Here is a 17,399-nt window from a genome sequence, read left to right on the forward strand (position 1 = left end):
ACTGTGTGCTCTGGGAAATTAAAAAAAGTTAACATACAATCATCAGCTTGGCAGCATTTTCACAGCACTTCTGAGAACAATAACTAAATATATGGACTACATGACCTGTAATACCTTGTCCCTAGTGGTCATACACACCTCAGTAGCACTAAGACTCAAAGACACCAAAGGCCTTCAGCTCAACTCCCAGCATAAGTCATTTTTCACTGAGATGTATCAATTCCACTGATGAAAATAACTTTAATAATCAAACTTGATTATAAACATGCATCTGAACACTATACTAAGGTATAAGCTACTTCACAGTCTGCTTTAACAAAGTGCTGATGGTAAAATGGAATAGCAGTAGATTGAAATTTAGTTTAGTTTACAATGCAGTCTGAAAAAGTCTTCCCTAGATGGGTCTTTTGAGCGGTCCTTATCTAAACAGTAGTCAGGTCAAGTAACACACCTAGCTTTTGTGCAATTTAACACAAATGTGGAAGATGACAGGTATAAACCCAGTGGTTCATATGCCATATTGAAATAACAGAGGGGAGAGGAATTGCATCTCAGGCAGAGGTTTTGGACAGAACATTTTGCTTTAATTTCCATTATGGTTCCTTCAGGTGTTTTCCCAATCACATTTCTGCTAATGCTAACTGCCACTTCATCTGTATAGCCACTCAGAAAAATGTTCTACCTGATTGTCAACTCCCAGATTAAATGGCAGTTGTTGGACAGTACATGGTTGGTGCAGACATTGGTTCACCTGTAAGATACAGTGGGTCATAAAGGATTAGGAGTTAAATTACTGTGAATATATGGTGAATAGGAAGGTTTAATGCCAGCAGCCAGGACCCTGAGTTCTGTATAGTAAGCAACGAGATCATGGAATGAAGTAGTACAAAGCCATTATACACAAGTGTTGCCCCCTTTGCACAAGTATTTCTAGATCCTACACTCCTTTGTACTGCTCAGCTTTTGGGCAGCAAAATGCAAGCAAAGAGAAAGACTGGCTGCAGAAGACAGCCTAGTTGACATGTGGCCCTGAGACTCACACCTCATAACTCATGATGCACCAAGTAGCGAGTTACCTTTTTCTGAAGTTTTCTTCAGCTCCAGTTAAGCATTACATGCAGAGCTGACCTGAAAACACCTACTAATTGAATATCACTTCTTCTAGCTCAGGCATGCTGTCGGGAGAGGGAATAAGTGTGCAAGGACTGTATGGAACAAGATCGCTTTTGATGTCTAAATCTCATATTCAGAAAGTGGTGAACCCAGGAGCCATCATTTAGGAAACACAAAGTTGTATGAGAAATTCATCTGACTGAAACTGCAGCACGTATGGAAGGAGACAATGCACTACTCACATCAAACAGCAGCAGTCAGACACTTACACAGCACAGAGACTGCCCTAAGCAATGAAATGCCATCAACTGAATAGTCCTTGGCAGGCCAAGAGAACCATGCACATACTTCAGTGCCACATGGACAGAGCTTACCAGAAAGGAGTATGCTGCTGTATTGTTGGGGATTTTTTTAAAACTAAATTTAAAAAACAAACAAACAAACAAAACAAGCAAAAAACCAATCCAAACTAAAGGCTGGGCTAAATCACTGGCACTTCATAGACAGAAAACAAACAAGGAATTCCCAGTTCTAAGTAACCTTTGGAAATTAACTTCATGTTTACCCTCACCACGTTTCTTTACAAACTGAAATAAAATGTTTTCAACAACCAGGTGTGAGAAATTTTATGGTTTCTTCTCTCCACTCCCTGCTTGCTGTCAACCGTTTATGGGAAAAAAAATATAATAAGAAACAAGATCTAGTTCCTACCCAGCTGAGAGGATGTGCTTTCAAAGGGCATGACTGCTGAAACAGAGGAGGCAAGACAGGTTTGCCCTAGCTGCACAGGATGAGGTACCTGACATTTGCTGTCCTGAAGTCCAATGATGCCATCCTTTGAAAATCTGATACGAAATAAGTCATACAGCAAGCAAAAAGCATTCATTGAATTAAATAATTTCAAAAGATGAAGCTCTCTTCTGTACCCTAGACTTTTTATTAAAAGGTACCACTTAGAAGTTATTATATAACCATGGCATAATTCTACCATAATTTTTAAGATATGCTTGCTTCTTCTAAAAGAACTATATAATTATGACCAAGCAAACCTCTTTTTCCTATACTTTAATCTTTTTAATATGTGCTTCAAGAATCTAAAAATGAGTAATACCTAACAATGATACTAAAATTAGAAAACAAGCACAGCTAGCTCTGAAGCAATAGCAGTGCAAGCAGAACTTTAAACTCATCAGAAATGTTCCTTCCAGCATATTGTTGTAAGGATTATTACAGCATTGTGAATTCATTGCTAACATGCATATACAAGCTAGAGCTGAAAACAATATTGGATTTCTACTCGCTAATTAAGTCTTTTCAAAAAATAATTAAAAAGTAATGATATTTCTCTCATTATTTCTCAGATAATGTAACAGCTACCAAAACTGACTCAAAAGTATCAGAATTTGAGAAATACCACTTCGTAGCAAAAAAAACCAAAAAATAAACCAAACGATTTTTCAGAAAAAGTCTTCTTTTTTAAGGCCATTGCTACCTTTCAGCGGATATTCTTGTATCATCTATTACAAGCCTTAACTTTGCTTTTCCTAAACAGGCCTTCAGACATAAGTCTATGCACACACTGTCTGCAGTTACCGCCTTCAACATTTATCTGCAGTATATTTCCATCTCCCACTGGCTTATTTTGTCATGCTTCAACTTAAAAACAGAAGACTAAATAATTTCAGATTCTAAGAATAACACGTTACCCTTCAACACCATTTCATGCTTTCCAAGGTTCTTTAGAATAGAAAAGAACAGGACAGTTCCAGTCAGATGGGACCTACAGCGATCATCTAGTCCAGTTGCTTGATCACTTCAGGGCTGACCAAAAGTTAAAGCCTGTTATTAAGGGCATTATCCAAATGCTTCTTATCCACTGACAGGCTTGTAGCATGGATCACTTCCCTAGGAAGCCTGTTCCAGTGTCTGATCACACTCTCAGTAAAGAAACGTTTCCTAACACCAAGTCTGAGGCAGCTTTGAACCATTCCCATACATCCTATCACTGGATCCCAGGGAGAAGGCATCAGCACCTCCCTCTCCACTTCCCCTTCTCAGGGAGCTGCAGAGAGCAAAGGGGTTGCCCCTCAGCTTCCATTTCTCCAAACTAGACAAGCCCAGAGTCCTCAGTTTCTCCTCACAGCACATGCCTCCTAGCCCTGTCACCAGCTTTGTCGTCCTCCTCTGGATGCATTCAAGGACCTTCACATCCTCCTTAAATCATAGGGCCTAGAAATTCACACTACTCAAGGTGAGGTTCCCTTTGTCCTCTTACATTTGACAGCGTTTCCTTCCCTACAGGTTGCTCTCTAGAAGATGAAGGCGAGTGTTCCATTGACTGCTCTGTGTTTTTCTTATGCACTTCCATCTCAGAAGTACTGCCATCTTCCCCAGTCCATCTGTTCAGCTGCTTATCAACCAGCCTGTCAAGAAGCTGGGGTAGGTGATCTTCTTCAATTGATATTATTCTTTGGAGACGTGATGTTTTAGACATTCCTCCAGTGATTCCAGCATCAGGCTCTTCAGAGAGAACTCCATTCAGTCCAGCAGAATCCCTTCTCTTTGAGTTACTGAAAATATCATCTTCTTCAGATAAATGGCTAGACAGAGAAAAAAAGAAAGTACACCACAAAAACATATTGGAGCTGGTTCCTACTGCTTTATTCTAGTGTAACTGAATTTAATCTCCCATGTTTTTTACTACTCACAGCAAGCATAGTAGATTCAGTCCAATCTCTACTGAAGCAGAATTAGACATGAGATTAACCTCAGTTCTAATCTCATGGAATAGCTGAAGTACCTCTACTGTGATTTTCTCATTTGTCACTCCCCACCTCCATTCCTGAGGAATAATACAGCTTCCCAACCCAGATCCTTCCTATGTGTAACCTAATTCTGTCTTTAACAGGTAGGAGGGACATGGGTTTGTTTAACATGGATTAAAAAAAAAGCTAAGTGGGGATTCAACAGAAGGAAGAGTGTAGATAAAATATATCCAGAGTCTTCTCAGATGTGTGCAATGACCACAGATGCAAGCTGCAAAAAAAGAAATGCCAACCTGATACAGGGAACAAAATTTCTTCAACAGACTGCTGCAGCAAAGGAACAGGTGCTCAAAGTGGCTGTGGGACTTCCACCCAGGTGTTCAAAAACTCAAATGAACAATGTCCTGAACAACCTTAACTAGCTAAGGAGTTAGACCTGCTTGAGGAGATAGTACTGGAGACATCAGAGGTCCTTCCTACCTAAATTTTAGCATGATTTTTTATGCCATAACTGCTTCTGCCAATGATGCTCCACTTCTCAGTACTGAACATACTAAACTGTACCTCTGAAAGCTTTCCCTCCTTACAGTTCATGACCCAGTGCCTTCAGGGTCACTGTCTTAGCTACTATTTCAAAGTGAAATACTAAGACTTTCCAGCTCCTCTCATCTCAAAGGAAGTGCTAATGTTTCACTGAGATTACCATCTTGTTCCTGTTGATTTCAAGTTTACAACCACACAGTCGAGAATCAAATTCTTTCTGTTTAACTAGCTGCACATCTCATACTTTACAACAGGACTGACATTCTCTGCAGTGACAGGAGATGGACTCTTTCAGGAAGTTACCAAGGAAACCATACTCATCATACATGGGGTAATGGGACAGCTTTTGTGCCTCCCAGCATATAGTCATTCACAATGGAAAAATCCCTTGCCTTTGCAGTTTTATGTGAAAACTTGTCACTTTATTTTCAAATTTCTTAATGAGCACAGCAATCTTATAGACACTTTAGAAATGCATGCTTTGAAAAGTCCAAAGGTATCAGAAAGAAAACATTCCTCATCTTCTTTCTATGAGCTTCATCATACTCAAATAGGGAACACATGAAAAAAAAGTTTTTACCTGTTAGGCAGCATCTTCCCCTCTATGTATTTCCCAATGACAGACCCTGATCTTTGCTTCCAGCTGGCTTTTGGAACACTTGCTTTGCGTTTCTGCAGAAATACAGAATACTTCTTACTAATTTACTCTTGTTCATTGTAGTTAACTGCCCTCATTCCTAATGCTTAAATAGTGCAATGCATATGAAAGAAAAAAATGTAAAAAAAAATCCTATGGGTATAAATGCTTCAGAATCCTGACTGATAACAAATCACAACAGGGAAACTCCTGATCCTGCAAGAATTCATCTGCTTTGTAAACTGAGTGGATGACAATAAAACAGCATAATGTCATGAAAAAAAGTCAATAGATACATTTTTTTACACCAGCAGCTCTTGTAGGACTAAGAACACAAACAACTGTAAACTAAATGACCTTAGTCTCCTTACACCAAGATTCTTCTGGAAATTCTTAGAGGCCCATTCTCTGCTGCTGTTTAAAAAGTTAATATGATCTGCTCTTACTCAGTACCAATAGGTATTCACATACTGATTCAGGTACTCAGTTATTGTACTGTTGTATAAACTTTTCAGAATATTAGCTACCCTTGACTAAACAGATTAACACAATTTAGTTGTTAAATTTTTAGATTATTTCATCCCCTCATGATTGCATTCTTAGTTTCTTCTAAAGCACATTCATCTCTCTCCAGATAGCTCCAACTTTATAATTTTGAACACGTAGCTCTTAAAATTGTTCAGCAAATTTAAAAATCTTTTTTTCAAGTGAGAATAAAAGATAATACAAATTGAAAATGGAGCAAGATTTAAGTAGCACAAAAGTCTGTCTCTGGCACAGCCTTCTGATCCCCTTTTGAGGCTGTTCTGATATGTGTTTGCTCAACACTGGGTTTGAAAATAATGATTACCTGTAAAAATATGTCACGTTCATCTCTGAGATGTTTGTTCATCTCTCTGTAAAGAAAACAAAAGAAACACTGAGGCCAAGTTTTAGAACTGCTGACCCTAATGAGCAGCCACTACAGCCTGAGTGAGCAGAAACAACCTCTGTTGTCAGATGTTTCTACCTATGTCCCCATTACTTGCAGCGGGCAAGATCATACCACATAGAGTGGCCTATGGAAAACACACTGCAAAATAAGAGCCTTCTCTCAAGCATGTGAAATTTTTAGGTAACTTTAAAATGGGGCCTCCCAAAGGAAATGCAGTCAATGAAGGCAGGTGCAATGTATAACCCATGCAAACTGACTACTGAGCAAACAAAACCTAACATTGCTGCACGTTAATGAGAGGGCTATGGTTGTCTGAACACAGCTCCAAACTTTGAAGTCTATCAATAAAGAGAAAAAATGTTAGCTAACTTTATTTTGATAGCATTTTTCAAACAAGCATTTTGGGGAAAGAACATTTACTCTGGTTCAACTCCTACTGCTTCAGAAACAACAGAGCCTTTTAGCATGCTTTGTGTCCTGCAGCCAGGCTTCTACCACAGAACCAGCTTAGAACAGTTCACTGTTGTTCCATTTCACATTTGACTTTTGGAAAGGAGATTGTCCTGCAACACTGAATTGCCAAAACAAAGGATATCTTTCAGGTGTACAGCCTTCTACCATATGCCAGAAAAGAGCATAAAAAAGTATTTTGTAACCATTTTTGCTATCTTTTGTGTCATTATCCTATGGCAAGTTGACCTTGACTGGCTGCCAGACATGCAGTCAGCCACTGTCTCAGTCCTTTTCCTCAATATGACAAGGCAAGAAAATAAGATGGAAAAGCTGGTGGGTCAAGGTAAGGACAAGAAGATTACTTAGCAACTACCCTTACAGACAAAACAGACTCAACTATAGGATGATGAGAAACAAAGTCAAAACTAAAATCACCTTCTCCCCAACCCCCTTTCTTCTCAGGTTCAACTTCACTCCTACACTCTCATGTCTTCTACCTCCTTACCAATCCTGACTGGCACAGGGGCATGAGGAACAGTGGGGTTTGTGGTCAGTCCATACAGCTTCTCTCTGTGGCTCTTTCCTCCTCACACTGTTCTCTTGCTCCAGTGTGGGTTCCCTCACATGGGTTACAGTCCTTCACAAACTGCTCCATGGGGTGCAGTCCTTTACAAATGGACAGCTTCAGTGTGGATCACCTATGGCCCACAGTTCCTGGCAGAAAATCTGTTCCTTCATGGGCTTCTCTACATGGGCCAAGCTCCTGCCAGGAGCCTGCTCTTGTATGGGCTCTGTCAGGCTACCAGGGACTCTCTGCTCTAGTGCCTGGAGCACCTTCTACCACACTTTCTTCATTGACTTTGGTGTCTGAAGGGCTTTCTCACACATTTTTTTCTCACTCCCCTCTCAAAAGTGCTTTGTTTCTCATTCCTACAGAGGCTTTCCCAGAAGCACCATCATGTTTCTGCTGTGCCCTGTGTTGTGTGTCAGCATGGGACAGCCTCAGCCTCTTCTCTCTGGCATAGAAACTGTCAGCACCCAGATACCTACACTCAGTACATATTCCAACATAATGTCATCCTTTAATGTACCTCTTTAGAATGATGTAAGAAATTTTTGAATGTAAGGTCTGTGTTACCTTAAAAGATCCAGCTGCTTCAGAAGCCCTGACTTCTCTCTCTGTAAGGTTTCTGTCACTCGGTACACCTCCCTGTAATAAAAAGAAAAAATAAAAAGTTGTTCTAACCATGGTAAGAACACTGCTAAAATGCTTCCCCCTAGGAGTATCTACATTTGAGATTTCAGCTTTTCCAAACCTGTAGGTTATATTCTGCATGAATGGTTATTCACTTTAAAACAATTTATTCAATACAAGGCCTAAAGTACCACAGCAGTTTGAGTTAGCAGAGGAAGGAGTAGAGGTTCTTTTTTAAAAAGATATGGGTTTTTTTACTTCTTCATCCAGAGAGCTTAATAAATGTTGATACTGGCATTTGAAGCATTCAGAGAAGATACACTGCTGAAATACTTCTCACTCGTGGCCACTAAAAAACAGTTAATATTTTATGCAAAATTAGAGTTTATCTTGCTGCTGGAACCATATGTCAGGCTCACACACATCTACAATCCCTACAATTTCTTTCCAACTCCTGACAGTTATGCAGCCTTTTTAACATTATTCACTTTGACATAATGCAGTTTGGTGTCTGGCCTTATATGGTTTTTTGCCTTTCAGTGAAGCCTCAAGTTCTTCCTGTGCATTGTCTGAACATTACACCTGCTTCAACAGCTCAGGTCTTACCAGACTGATAGGGATGTTTAAAGCAACACTGCAGGTGCAGTTGAGCAGGGCTGAACTCTAATTCCATAAACCACTATTGAATCCAAAGTGCTTTGTAAATGCAGTAGTGTTATTCATCAGTCTGACCACTGGGCAGATTTCCTTTGTAGCTTTAAAATCAGATCATTCCATAGTCTTTGTTCTGGATCTGAAAAGAGAAGCCTCAAAGAGGAAACAAACCACCTTGAGGAGGAATATTTCTACTGTCTACTTCCAAAACACACATCAAACATGCAAACCTAAAAACTGTGTTCTAAACATGGTGGCCATTCCTTAACAATAATTAATCAAAATAGTTCATTATTTAAACCCTCAAGAAAAAAATAAATATGTAATAACTAAGTAGAATTTGGCATGGAGCTTAAGAGAAAAAGAATATGACATTTGAACATGTTCTGCTCTACCCTGAAATATGGCGAACAGCAAAAGCTCTGAGTTACACAGTTCATTGCTGAAATGTATAGAGTCTGGTTAGATATGTCTGGCATTCATGTGCTCTCCATTGGTAGTGAGAGGGTTTTACAGATCCCTGAGCATTTATTTAAAATGGACTTCAGTGAACATTTCTGCCAATTACAGCTTCAGGGTAATATAACTTCTGCTTTGTGCAGAAGGTTGGAGGCAAGATAGGTAGGTTGATATGTCACTTAAAGGTCATTTCTATCCGTCAAAATACAAATTGTAAATATTTCTTTTTTTTTTTTTTTTAAATTCGGGGTCAGAATCTGAAATTCATAAATTTGAACTGGAACCTCCAAAATTATTAGGCTTTGTGTGAATTGTGATAAGCTATGTTTTACCTTGCTGGTCAGGCTCCCTGGTTTGAAATTATGTACTAGTCATACTTTTGATGAAGAAAAAAGTAGATCCTAGGTGACTCATAGACAGAGTGCATTCTGAGAACCAAGTTTCAGATAGACTTAGCTTTGAGTAGGATGGAGCATCATGTGCCACAGCTGTAATATCTGTAAGGAATCCCACTGGTATTTCAAATCTAAGACATTAAACTGATTTTTAATTTGAAATAACTTCAACAAATGGTAGGGGGAAGAACACTGACATTTTGAACACATAGAAAAAGATTCTGTAGAAGCCAGATATGCTGCAGAAAGTATGCTGAATTACTTGGGGGGAAATGGCTAGAACTGCACGGGGTGGTGGTTTCTGCTTATGACACAAGCTTAAATCACTGCATTGAATACCCTGAGAAAGAGGCTCACTGGCACACTAAGCAAATGCACTAGAACTAATGCAGCTGGAGACTTACATTTCCTTCTCCTCATGTAGTCTTGATGCCTCCTTCTGAAGCACTTCCAACTGTTGTTGAGCCAGGCTTAGTTCATGAGATGCTCTCTCCAGATCTTTCAACAGCTCCTGGTTAGTGAGCTTCAGCTTGGTGTTCTCTACTTTGGTTTCCTCTTTACCGCTGAGGAGTTCTGTACATTGATGCTCTAGCTGGGGTGGAAGAAAAGAGTGCAGAAAGTATTATAACTAACCAAGGCATCTTGGTTTTGAGGTTTTCAATTCAAATCTCAGAGGTTAGTTGAATAGGGAAGCTATTTCTATCAAAGCCAAAATATGAATAAAGCACATACAGCGCTCTTCCATTGCTTTTTGTACGGACATAACTATGTTACACAAAAACAAAGCCATTCCACTCTATGACTGAATTTCATCCAGTTCAAAAATGCACCAGGACAAACCATAAGAAAAGGTGCTACAGATCAGCAGCACTTAGTTGATATTCACAAGTGCTGTTTTAGACCATTTCCCACAAAGGCAAGGCCTACACAGAGTCATTCAGAGGTCTGTCTAAAAACTGAATTAGAGCTTTTTTATTCACTTTTATATTCACTCTCCAAAGTACATCAAAGAAAAGATACACCTTCCCTCTGAAACAGGTAACAGCAGATGACAGTGGTCTCTGGTACATAAAGAAGTTCTACCTGCTTCTCCCTGGCTAACCAAGCAAATTTAGATGGCAGAGCAAAAGTTCATATTAGAGAAGACATTGTTGACCTAAAAATATAAAAGATTTATTTTATTTTATTTTATGTATGCTCTTTAAGGGATGTAAAATGTACTAGGAGCATTACAATGATACCACCTCAATCTTCCAGACCTGGTCCAAACTTACTTCCATCTCCTTATACAAGATTCTGTGCCCTAGATGTTAGGTTGGACATCCCCTGTCCCCAGTGCCTCCTTCTGAGACATTCCGTCACACATCCCTTGAGGAACAAGAGATGAGAATACCTTGTATATTATCTAAGCCATATAGTGCAAGCTGACAGTTCAAGATCATGGCAGTCAGCAAAAAGGCCTGGACAAAGAATCCTGGCTAGTCAACATGGAATCAGACCCATATTCCAGTCATGCCAGGCAGGAGACCCTCATAAGGGAGAATCCCCCTGACTATGTCAGCAGAAACAACACTGAAGTCATCTGGTTTGGAAGTTCCCTTTCACATTTTTGATAATAATGTCCAACACAGGAATAATTACATTGCATTTAAAAAAAAAAAAAAAAAGACTTATGAATGAAGTTTGGAAAAAAGCATTTGTATTACTCCCAAGAGGTTCTCTCATACAATCAAGCACGGAAGTTATAATGCAATCAAGCTACCATTACTGTCTGCAAGAACAGATTTAATTATCACAGTATATTTTCATGCTAGAGGAAGAGGCAAAAGTGACAGTGATCTCTCAACAAGGCAAACCTTAGACAGCACACATGGATATCCAGGTGAATGAAAAGTAATACCAGAAAATGAATAGGGACAAGGTACTGTAAAACCAGATCTGAATAAACATGAATGTCACTTTAGAGAAGTTCATTAGAAATTAGAAAAACACACGTAGAAAACACTGCCAATAACTACACTGAGTAGCCCATTCAAATAAATAGGTTAGGTTGATAAACCAGAGGCAAAAAAACCCCAATCAAATACTGCATATCAGATTAACAATGGGCCAATCAACTGGTTGAATGACAAAAGTTTCAATTGTTATCAATCATCTGAATAAAATTATCCCGATCATCACATCATCAGAAATAGTGAATTCCAGTAGTCTAACACAGCTTCTGTTCCATAAAAATAAAATGGTATAGTTTAATTTTTATGGTAGTATGAAGATCCTGTCCTTCAAAAGCACCCTTGTTGTGATTCATGCAAATTCATAAGGGAGAGGGGAAATAATAAATAGTAGAAATTACAAATAAAATAAAAATCACAGTAATATTATTGATAATAAGCAATGCAGTGAATAGAAAAGCAAAATATAAAATTGGATTAAAAATAATACTAATAAAAATAGCACAGACATTGTTTTATGTCCTCTGAGATAGGCAATAGTAGACAATGGCAACATAGACAATACTCATAAGATAAGACTTCCTGATACTGTTGCCTGTATTGCTTGATTATACCAGGCTTAAAATTGAGTGTAAGCCTTTGAATAGCTTCTGTGAGTTTTTGCCAAATTTAGAAAAAACATACTTTAAAAAAACACACAAAAAGGTTTTTTACAAAATTACTGGTTGATAACTAAGTTTTAAACATAGCTTTAAAGCAAAAACAAACAAAAGAAAATATTAAAATATAATCATTACAGAAGTATAATAAGTAATTTTTTGTATTTTTTTGCAGTTAGCTTCAGACTAAAAATCCCCAATCTGTGTGCCCCCACAGATATCTTCCAAATATAGATTATTTCACTATAGTGCTGCAATGTGGTAAACAGCCTGCATAAAACCACATTTATTCTGATCCATGATTGTACCAAACAAGGGTAATTAACATCAGGCAGTTGATTTCAATTATGGAACGGCCTTTTAGTTCACTCCTATATCCTCATCAGCTAAACTTCATAGAATCACAGAATGGTCCAACACCCTGTCCAGCTGAACTTAAGAGCGTCAAATGTTGGGAAATCCACCACTTCCCTGGGGAGTTTATTCCAAAGGCTTATGGTTCTCACTGTGAAAAATTTTTATCATGTGTCCAATCAAAGTCTCCCAGGGACCCATCACCCATCTTTTCCATGTGATTCTTTTTACAAAGGGAATGTCCACCGTTTTTGTAGCCCCCCTTTAAATATTGGAACACGGCCTTCTCCAAGTCTTCTTTTCTCAAGACTGAACAAACCCAGTTCTCTCAGCTCTTCCCCACATGCCAGGCTTCACAGTCCTTTAATCAACTTTGTGATCCTTCCCTGGAACCTCTCCAGCCTGTCCACATCTATTTAGTATAGCTGGGACCAAAACTGAACATGGTATTACAGGTGTGATCTGACAAGCACTGAGTGGAGTGGAATAATTCCTGTTGGTTGATACAACCCAGCATCTTGGTAGCCTTTCTCTGCTGCAGCAGCACACTGTTCACTCATATTGAGCTTGTTGTCCACCTGGAGCCCTAGGTCCCTTTCCACGGCTCCCCAACCAGGTAGATCCCAGCCTGTTCTGCACTCCTGGATTAAGTTTTCCCAGGTATTACACTTGTGTTTGTTGAACTTAAGATTCCTGTTAGCCCATTCCCGCAGCCTATGCAGGTCTTCCTGAAGGTTCGTTCTCTCTTCCAAAGTGTCCGCTTCCCCATTCAGTTTGGTATCATCAGCAAAATTTGTCAGGGTACACTTTATGCCATAATCCAGATCACTTCAGAAAATATTAAGCAGCCTTGGGCCCAGTATCAATCCCTGATGGACCCCCCTTGTACCAGGTTGCCAGTGTGAAAAAGAGCTATTTACCATCACCCCTCAATACCTCCTGTCAGCCAGTTCCCCATCCACCGCATGGAACACTTGTGGTGTTCCACTGGAACACTTGTCCAGACCATAACACATCAGTTTCTCCAGGAGAATGCTGTGGGAAACCTTATCAAAAGCCTTGGAGAAATCCAGGTAGTGTCCACAGATTGCCCCACAGCAACTAAGCAGGTTACTTTTTTGTAGAAGGCAAACAGGTCTTTCAAGTGTGACTTCCCCTTGGTAAATCCACACCGGCTTTTACCAATCACGTGCTTCATTTGACTTGTGACAGCCCCCCAGGATAGCCCTAACTTGCATAGTTATAGTAAGCTAGAGGTTTGTCTCTCCTCTGATTCAAGTACAGTTCTACATTTCCCATCAGCTTCAGCAGTACCTGAATTCATTCCTCAGAAGAGGATCTAAATACTACATACAACTAGGAAACTGCCTTCAAAGTTCTTTTTCCTCTTCCTTCCCTTTCCCTCTTCTGCTTCTCAGGATTGGCACTCCCAAGCACTGCTGTTAGGAAAAAAATTTATATGTATTTTATAATCATATTCTACAGAGGGAATGGGGTTTACAGCATTCCATTTCAGCCCTTTAAATCCCTTTCCCTATTGCTAGTTTTTCCTGCACTGACCTTTCAGACACTTTACAGGAAGTTCACACATTCCGAAATACTCTGCTTCCCCAAGCAGGCCATGCATTTTAAGAAGTAAATGCATCAGGTTTTAATATGGGAATTCGACAAGCTGTTACCATGCAAGAGAACCGTGCATTGCTATAGAACTGTTATCACAGAGATATATCAGGAGCAGTTTGTTCAGGAGGGAGCATTTCAAGTTCATAGTGCTGAACTGTCCAAAACAAGTAAATGAGTGGTTGGTACAAGTCTGGAGCAAAGGTATACACTGGAAGAAACAAATCATTCCTCTCTGCTCTTGAGTTGTCTGGGTATTAAGCCAGTTCCTAGCACATTGAAGACAGTGAAATTCTGCTACATTTTCATAAAATTAACCTTCTACCTGGAGAGAATATCCAAAACATGTTTTTCATTATATCACATAAAAGGAAAATTACTCTACATTTTTCCTAAGTACATGACACAAAAGCAACAGAGGGTGACAGTTTGGCAGAATTACATCACACCAACTTGGAGTTTTGGGACCTGAAATAGTACCTAAATAAAATCACATGAACAAATAGGAGTTATCTATTTTTTAACTCTGAAGGATATCAGTTAGTACCCTTTTCTGTTTTTGAACCAATTGTTCCAGTTCTTGTTCCTTTGACAGTAGTTTGCACTCCAGCTCCTTACTGTAGGTCTGAAACCTCTCTGTGTCCTGAAAAATTCAAAGAGGAAATGCATTAACAGAACAGCACAATTGCATCAGCAGAAGGAGAAAAAGAATCAGGCATGAAAAGAATAGGCAAGCTTTCCACAGTGCAAATAACGAGATACGGGTAGAACTCAATTTAGGGATGGTATCACTCATGAATCAAGATTCTGAGCTTCTGTAAACTGGAGTAGCCCAGCAACTCCAGAGAATGCAGCTGCTATGGAATGTACTGATTGCACATGAGTAGGCTTCCAGTCTACAAAAGGAGGCAAAGTCTTCTATCTCAGGCATGAGCCTTAGGAGCTTAGGCAATCTAAATCAATGAAGTCAGAATGTCTCCTCTCATTTCCAGCCACACATACCCTATACATTAGCATTAATGTTCATTGATTGTAGCAGTGAGCTGCTTCTGAGCTAAACAAACTGAGAAAAAAACCCAGCAATAGAGTGAATAGATTTCTGTACATTTGTTTTCCTGAACTAGACGCTGCTGGCACAGAGAAGTGATGAGAATGCACGAATGGAAACAACCTGGACAAATGTATTATGGAGTCTTATGGAGTCATACTGTAACTCAGATACAAGATACCAGTCTGACATGGGAAATACAGGACAGAGTACAGCAGCTCAGGTTGAAGGTAAAAAGAAAAAATACCTGCCATGTTTAAAATCCATCACTAACAACAATTTGTCACAGATATTCCACTGGTATAAACAAGTGATTGGGGCTTCAAGATCAGCCTTTCACTTTGCAATTACATCAACCTGTCCATTACCTAAAAATCCTGCAATCACTAGGAACTCACAGTTGTATATGGAATTACTCCTTCAGACACTACCTAGCTGACACAAATTGTCAGACCTCCTCTGAGTAAAATCAGGTTCCAGCAGTACGGATCAGCTGAGAATCTGTGCTATTCCTCCACAATAGGCTTCTACTCCCCAAGGTCCCCAGGAAAATGCTTCTAAACAAAAATAAAAATTCCCTCAGGACAGCAGTGGTTCTTACATGCATTTCCCCTTCAGCAGTACATGTAATGGGGTAGTCAAATGCATAATAATTGGCTTCTTCTGTGGAAGAATATATATCCAAGTGAGAAAGACAGAGTAACTGCCCCTTTTGTATAACCTTCAGTCAGCAGGGTACTAAGTATTGTAAATAGCTACAATTTGTACTTATTTGCATCTTACCAATTTCTTTAAATGTATTCTTCAAGAGCTGCTCTTCATTCAAGCTATTATAATTTCCCCTTTATATGGCATCAATGCATCTCTCCAGGCTGTAAAGTCTTTGTAAGACTTTGCATTAGAGAAAGAATTTAACAGCCAGATCCCCCCAGATCCCAAATTAGTCATGCCAAGAAACAATACTTCTTGAGTGTCTGGCAACCCTTAGTGTGAATGTTGACTACACTGTAAATAGCTTGAGTGGGAAGCTTTAATGAAAAAGCCTGAAAGAAATGGTTTTACCTCAAATATACAACTAATTAGGAGATCCAACAATCACTGCTTACTGAAAAGTCTTTGTTGTTTTACGGGGTTCAATACCACTTCAGTTGTGGGGTATTAAGAGCATATAAACTATTTTTTTCCACAAAATTGCTGTCAGGTAAAGTTGCAAATACATTTTATCCTTCAGCTGATACACAAACTTTATATAAAAAGTTCATCTCACCCACCGCTAAAATCTGCTCTCAGCTAGGAACGCAAAAAACTTGAAAATTTGAGTCAGGTTCATTAGTGTGTGAGGCAAGTAAAAAGAATGGTTCCTTAGACAGCTGATAAAAGCTAATAAAATACTTGATATATTTAGGGGGGAAAAGGAAGTTTTAGATATCATATCTGATTGCGAATGGAGAAAATAACCACTATTTTGGCAACATTTTGTGTGTTGCTGAAACCCTATATTGCTTTCATTTATATGGCTGATGCCAGGACAACAAAAAGGCATAAGCCAGTAGCTCATGATGGATTGTCCCAGGCCACCCAGAGCAGCTGTGAAAAATGCAGCATTTCAGTACTCAAAACTTAACTGGACAAGTCTCTGAGCAGCCTGATCTAGCTTGAAAGTCAGGAGTTCCGCAGGCTCCTTCCCACCCATGATTCTAAAATTACTCTTTTCTGAAGCATACTGGAAGTTCTTGTTAGTTTCCTTGTTTTACAAGAAAAAGCAGGACAGAAAAATCCAAAGAAAAGACTACAAATGCAGTAGAGGAGATTTAAAGAAGACTTTGCAAGAAAAGGGAATTAATTTTCAGGTGTTCTGGAGGCACCATGGCCATGACAGAAGGATCTGACCTATTTGCTATTTTTCAAATAGCTGTGGTGGTTTCAGAAGTTACTATCACTTGAATCATCTCTTGTTGCTCTTCAGTGAGATCCTATCTCCTCCCAGAAAGCAGAAACTATGGAATTCAACAGGTTTGGTGGTGCTCTGAACAACCTCAAAGAGCATTTTTCATAACTGTGATCAGAAGTTGAAACTATAGCAACACCAGTGATAAAATGTTTGTAATTTAAGTAATTTCCAAAAGAATACCAGCTGCTACTGGATGCCAACCACTGAGTACAGGACATCAATGTTCCTCTCATCCAACAAGTCACTTAGTTTGAAGCTGCAGAGACTGGATCAGTACAAAAGTAACTGTGAGGGAAAAGATGTTTTTTCTCATTTTGTTGTGAAACGCATTTTGTGGGCTTTGACACCCAAAATGAGTATGAAACCACTGAAAGGGGAAGCAGAATCCATGTCCACAATAACAGAGACACTCACTTTCAACAGAAACTGCTCTTTCTCCTTTTTGATTTGCTGTTCCATTTCCTCATAGAGATGTTGAATTTCTTCAGCATAAGCAGCAATTTTCCTAACAAGAGATAAAAGTATAATGACTGGGTCTTAGTAGCATTACTTCAAGTCATGGCTCACTTTATGAACTGAGCTCCACACTTCTGCCTTAACACAGGACTCCAACAAATGTTCTAGTGTCAAGGAAATAGGAATTTTTGTGCAGCAAAGTTCACAGATT

General features: G+C 39.2%; 1 protein-coding gene across 2 annotated transcripts in view; it reads right to left on the reverse strand.

Annotated features, from left to right (window-relative positions):
- Positions 1-17,399, reverse strand: part of CRACR2A (calcium release activated channel regulator 2A) — a 54,377-nt gene that overhangs the window by 12,377 nt on the left and 24,601 nt on the right. For both annotated transcript variants that reach the window (XR_003916352.1, XM_008921134.2), the window contains exons 6-12: positions 17,147-17,237; positions 14,281-14,376; positions 9,553-9,740; positions 7,584-7,655; positions 5,909-5,954; positions 5,002-5,093; positions 3,389-3,713 (exon numbers count right to left, since the gene is read on the reverse strand). Coding sequence is in view for 1 of the 2 variants with exons in the window: in XM_008921134.2 (XP_008919382.1) it covers positions 3,389-3,713; positions 5,002-5,093; positions 5,909-5,954; positions 7,584-7,655; positions 9,553-9,740; positions 14,281-14,376; positions 17,147-17,237 (910 nt within the window). In the remaining variant the exon portion in view is untranslated. The remainder of the gene's footprint in view (positions 1-3,388; positions 3,714-5,001; positions 5,094-5,908; positions 5,955-7,583; positions 7,656-9,552; positions 9,741-14,280; positions 14,377-17,146; positions 17,238-17,399) is intronic.

The sequence above is a fragment of the Manacus vitellinus genome, unplaced genomic scaffold (assembly GCF_001715985.3).
Source record: "Manacus vitellinus isolate BGI_N305 unplaced genomic scaffold, ASM171598v3 scaffold_83_pilon, whole genome shotgun sequence".
Classification (NCBI taxonomy): Eukaryota; Metazoa; Chordata; class Aves; order Passeriformes; family Pipridae; genus Manacus; species Manacus vitellinus.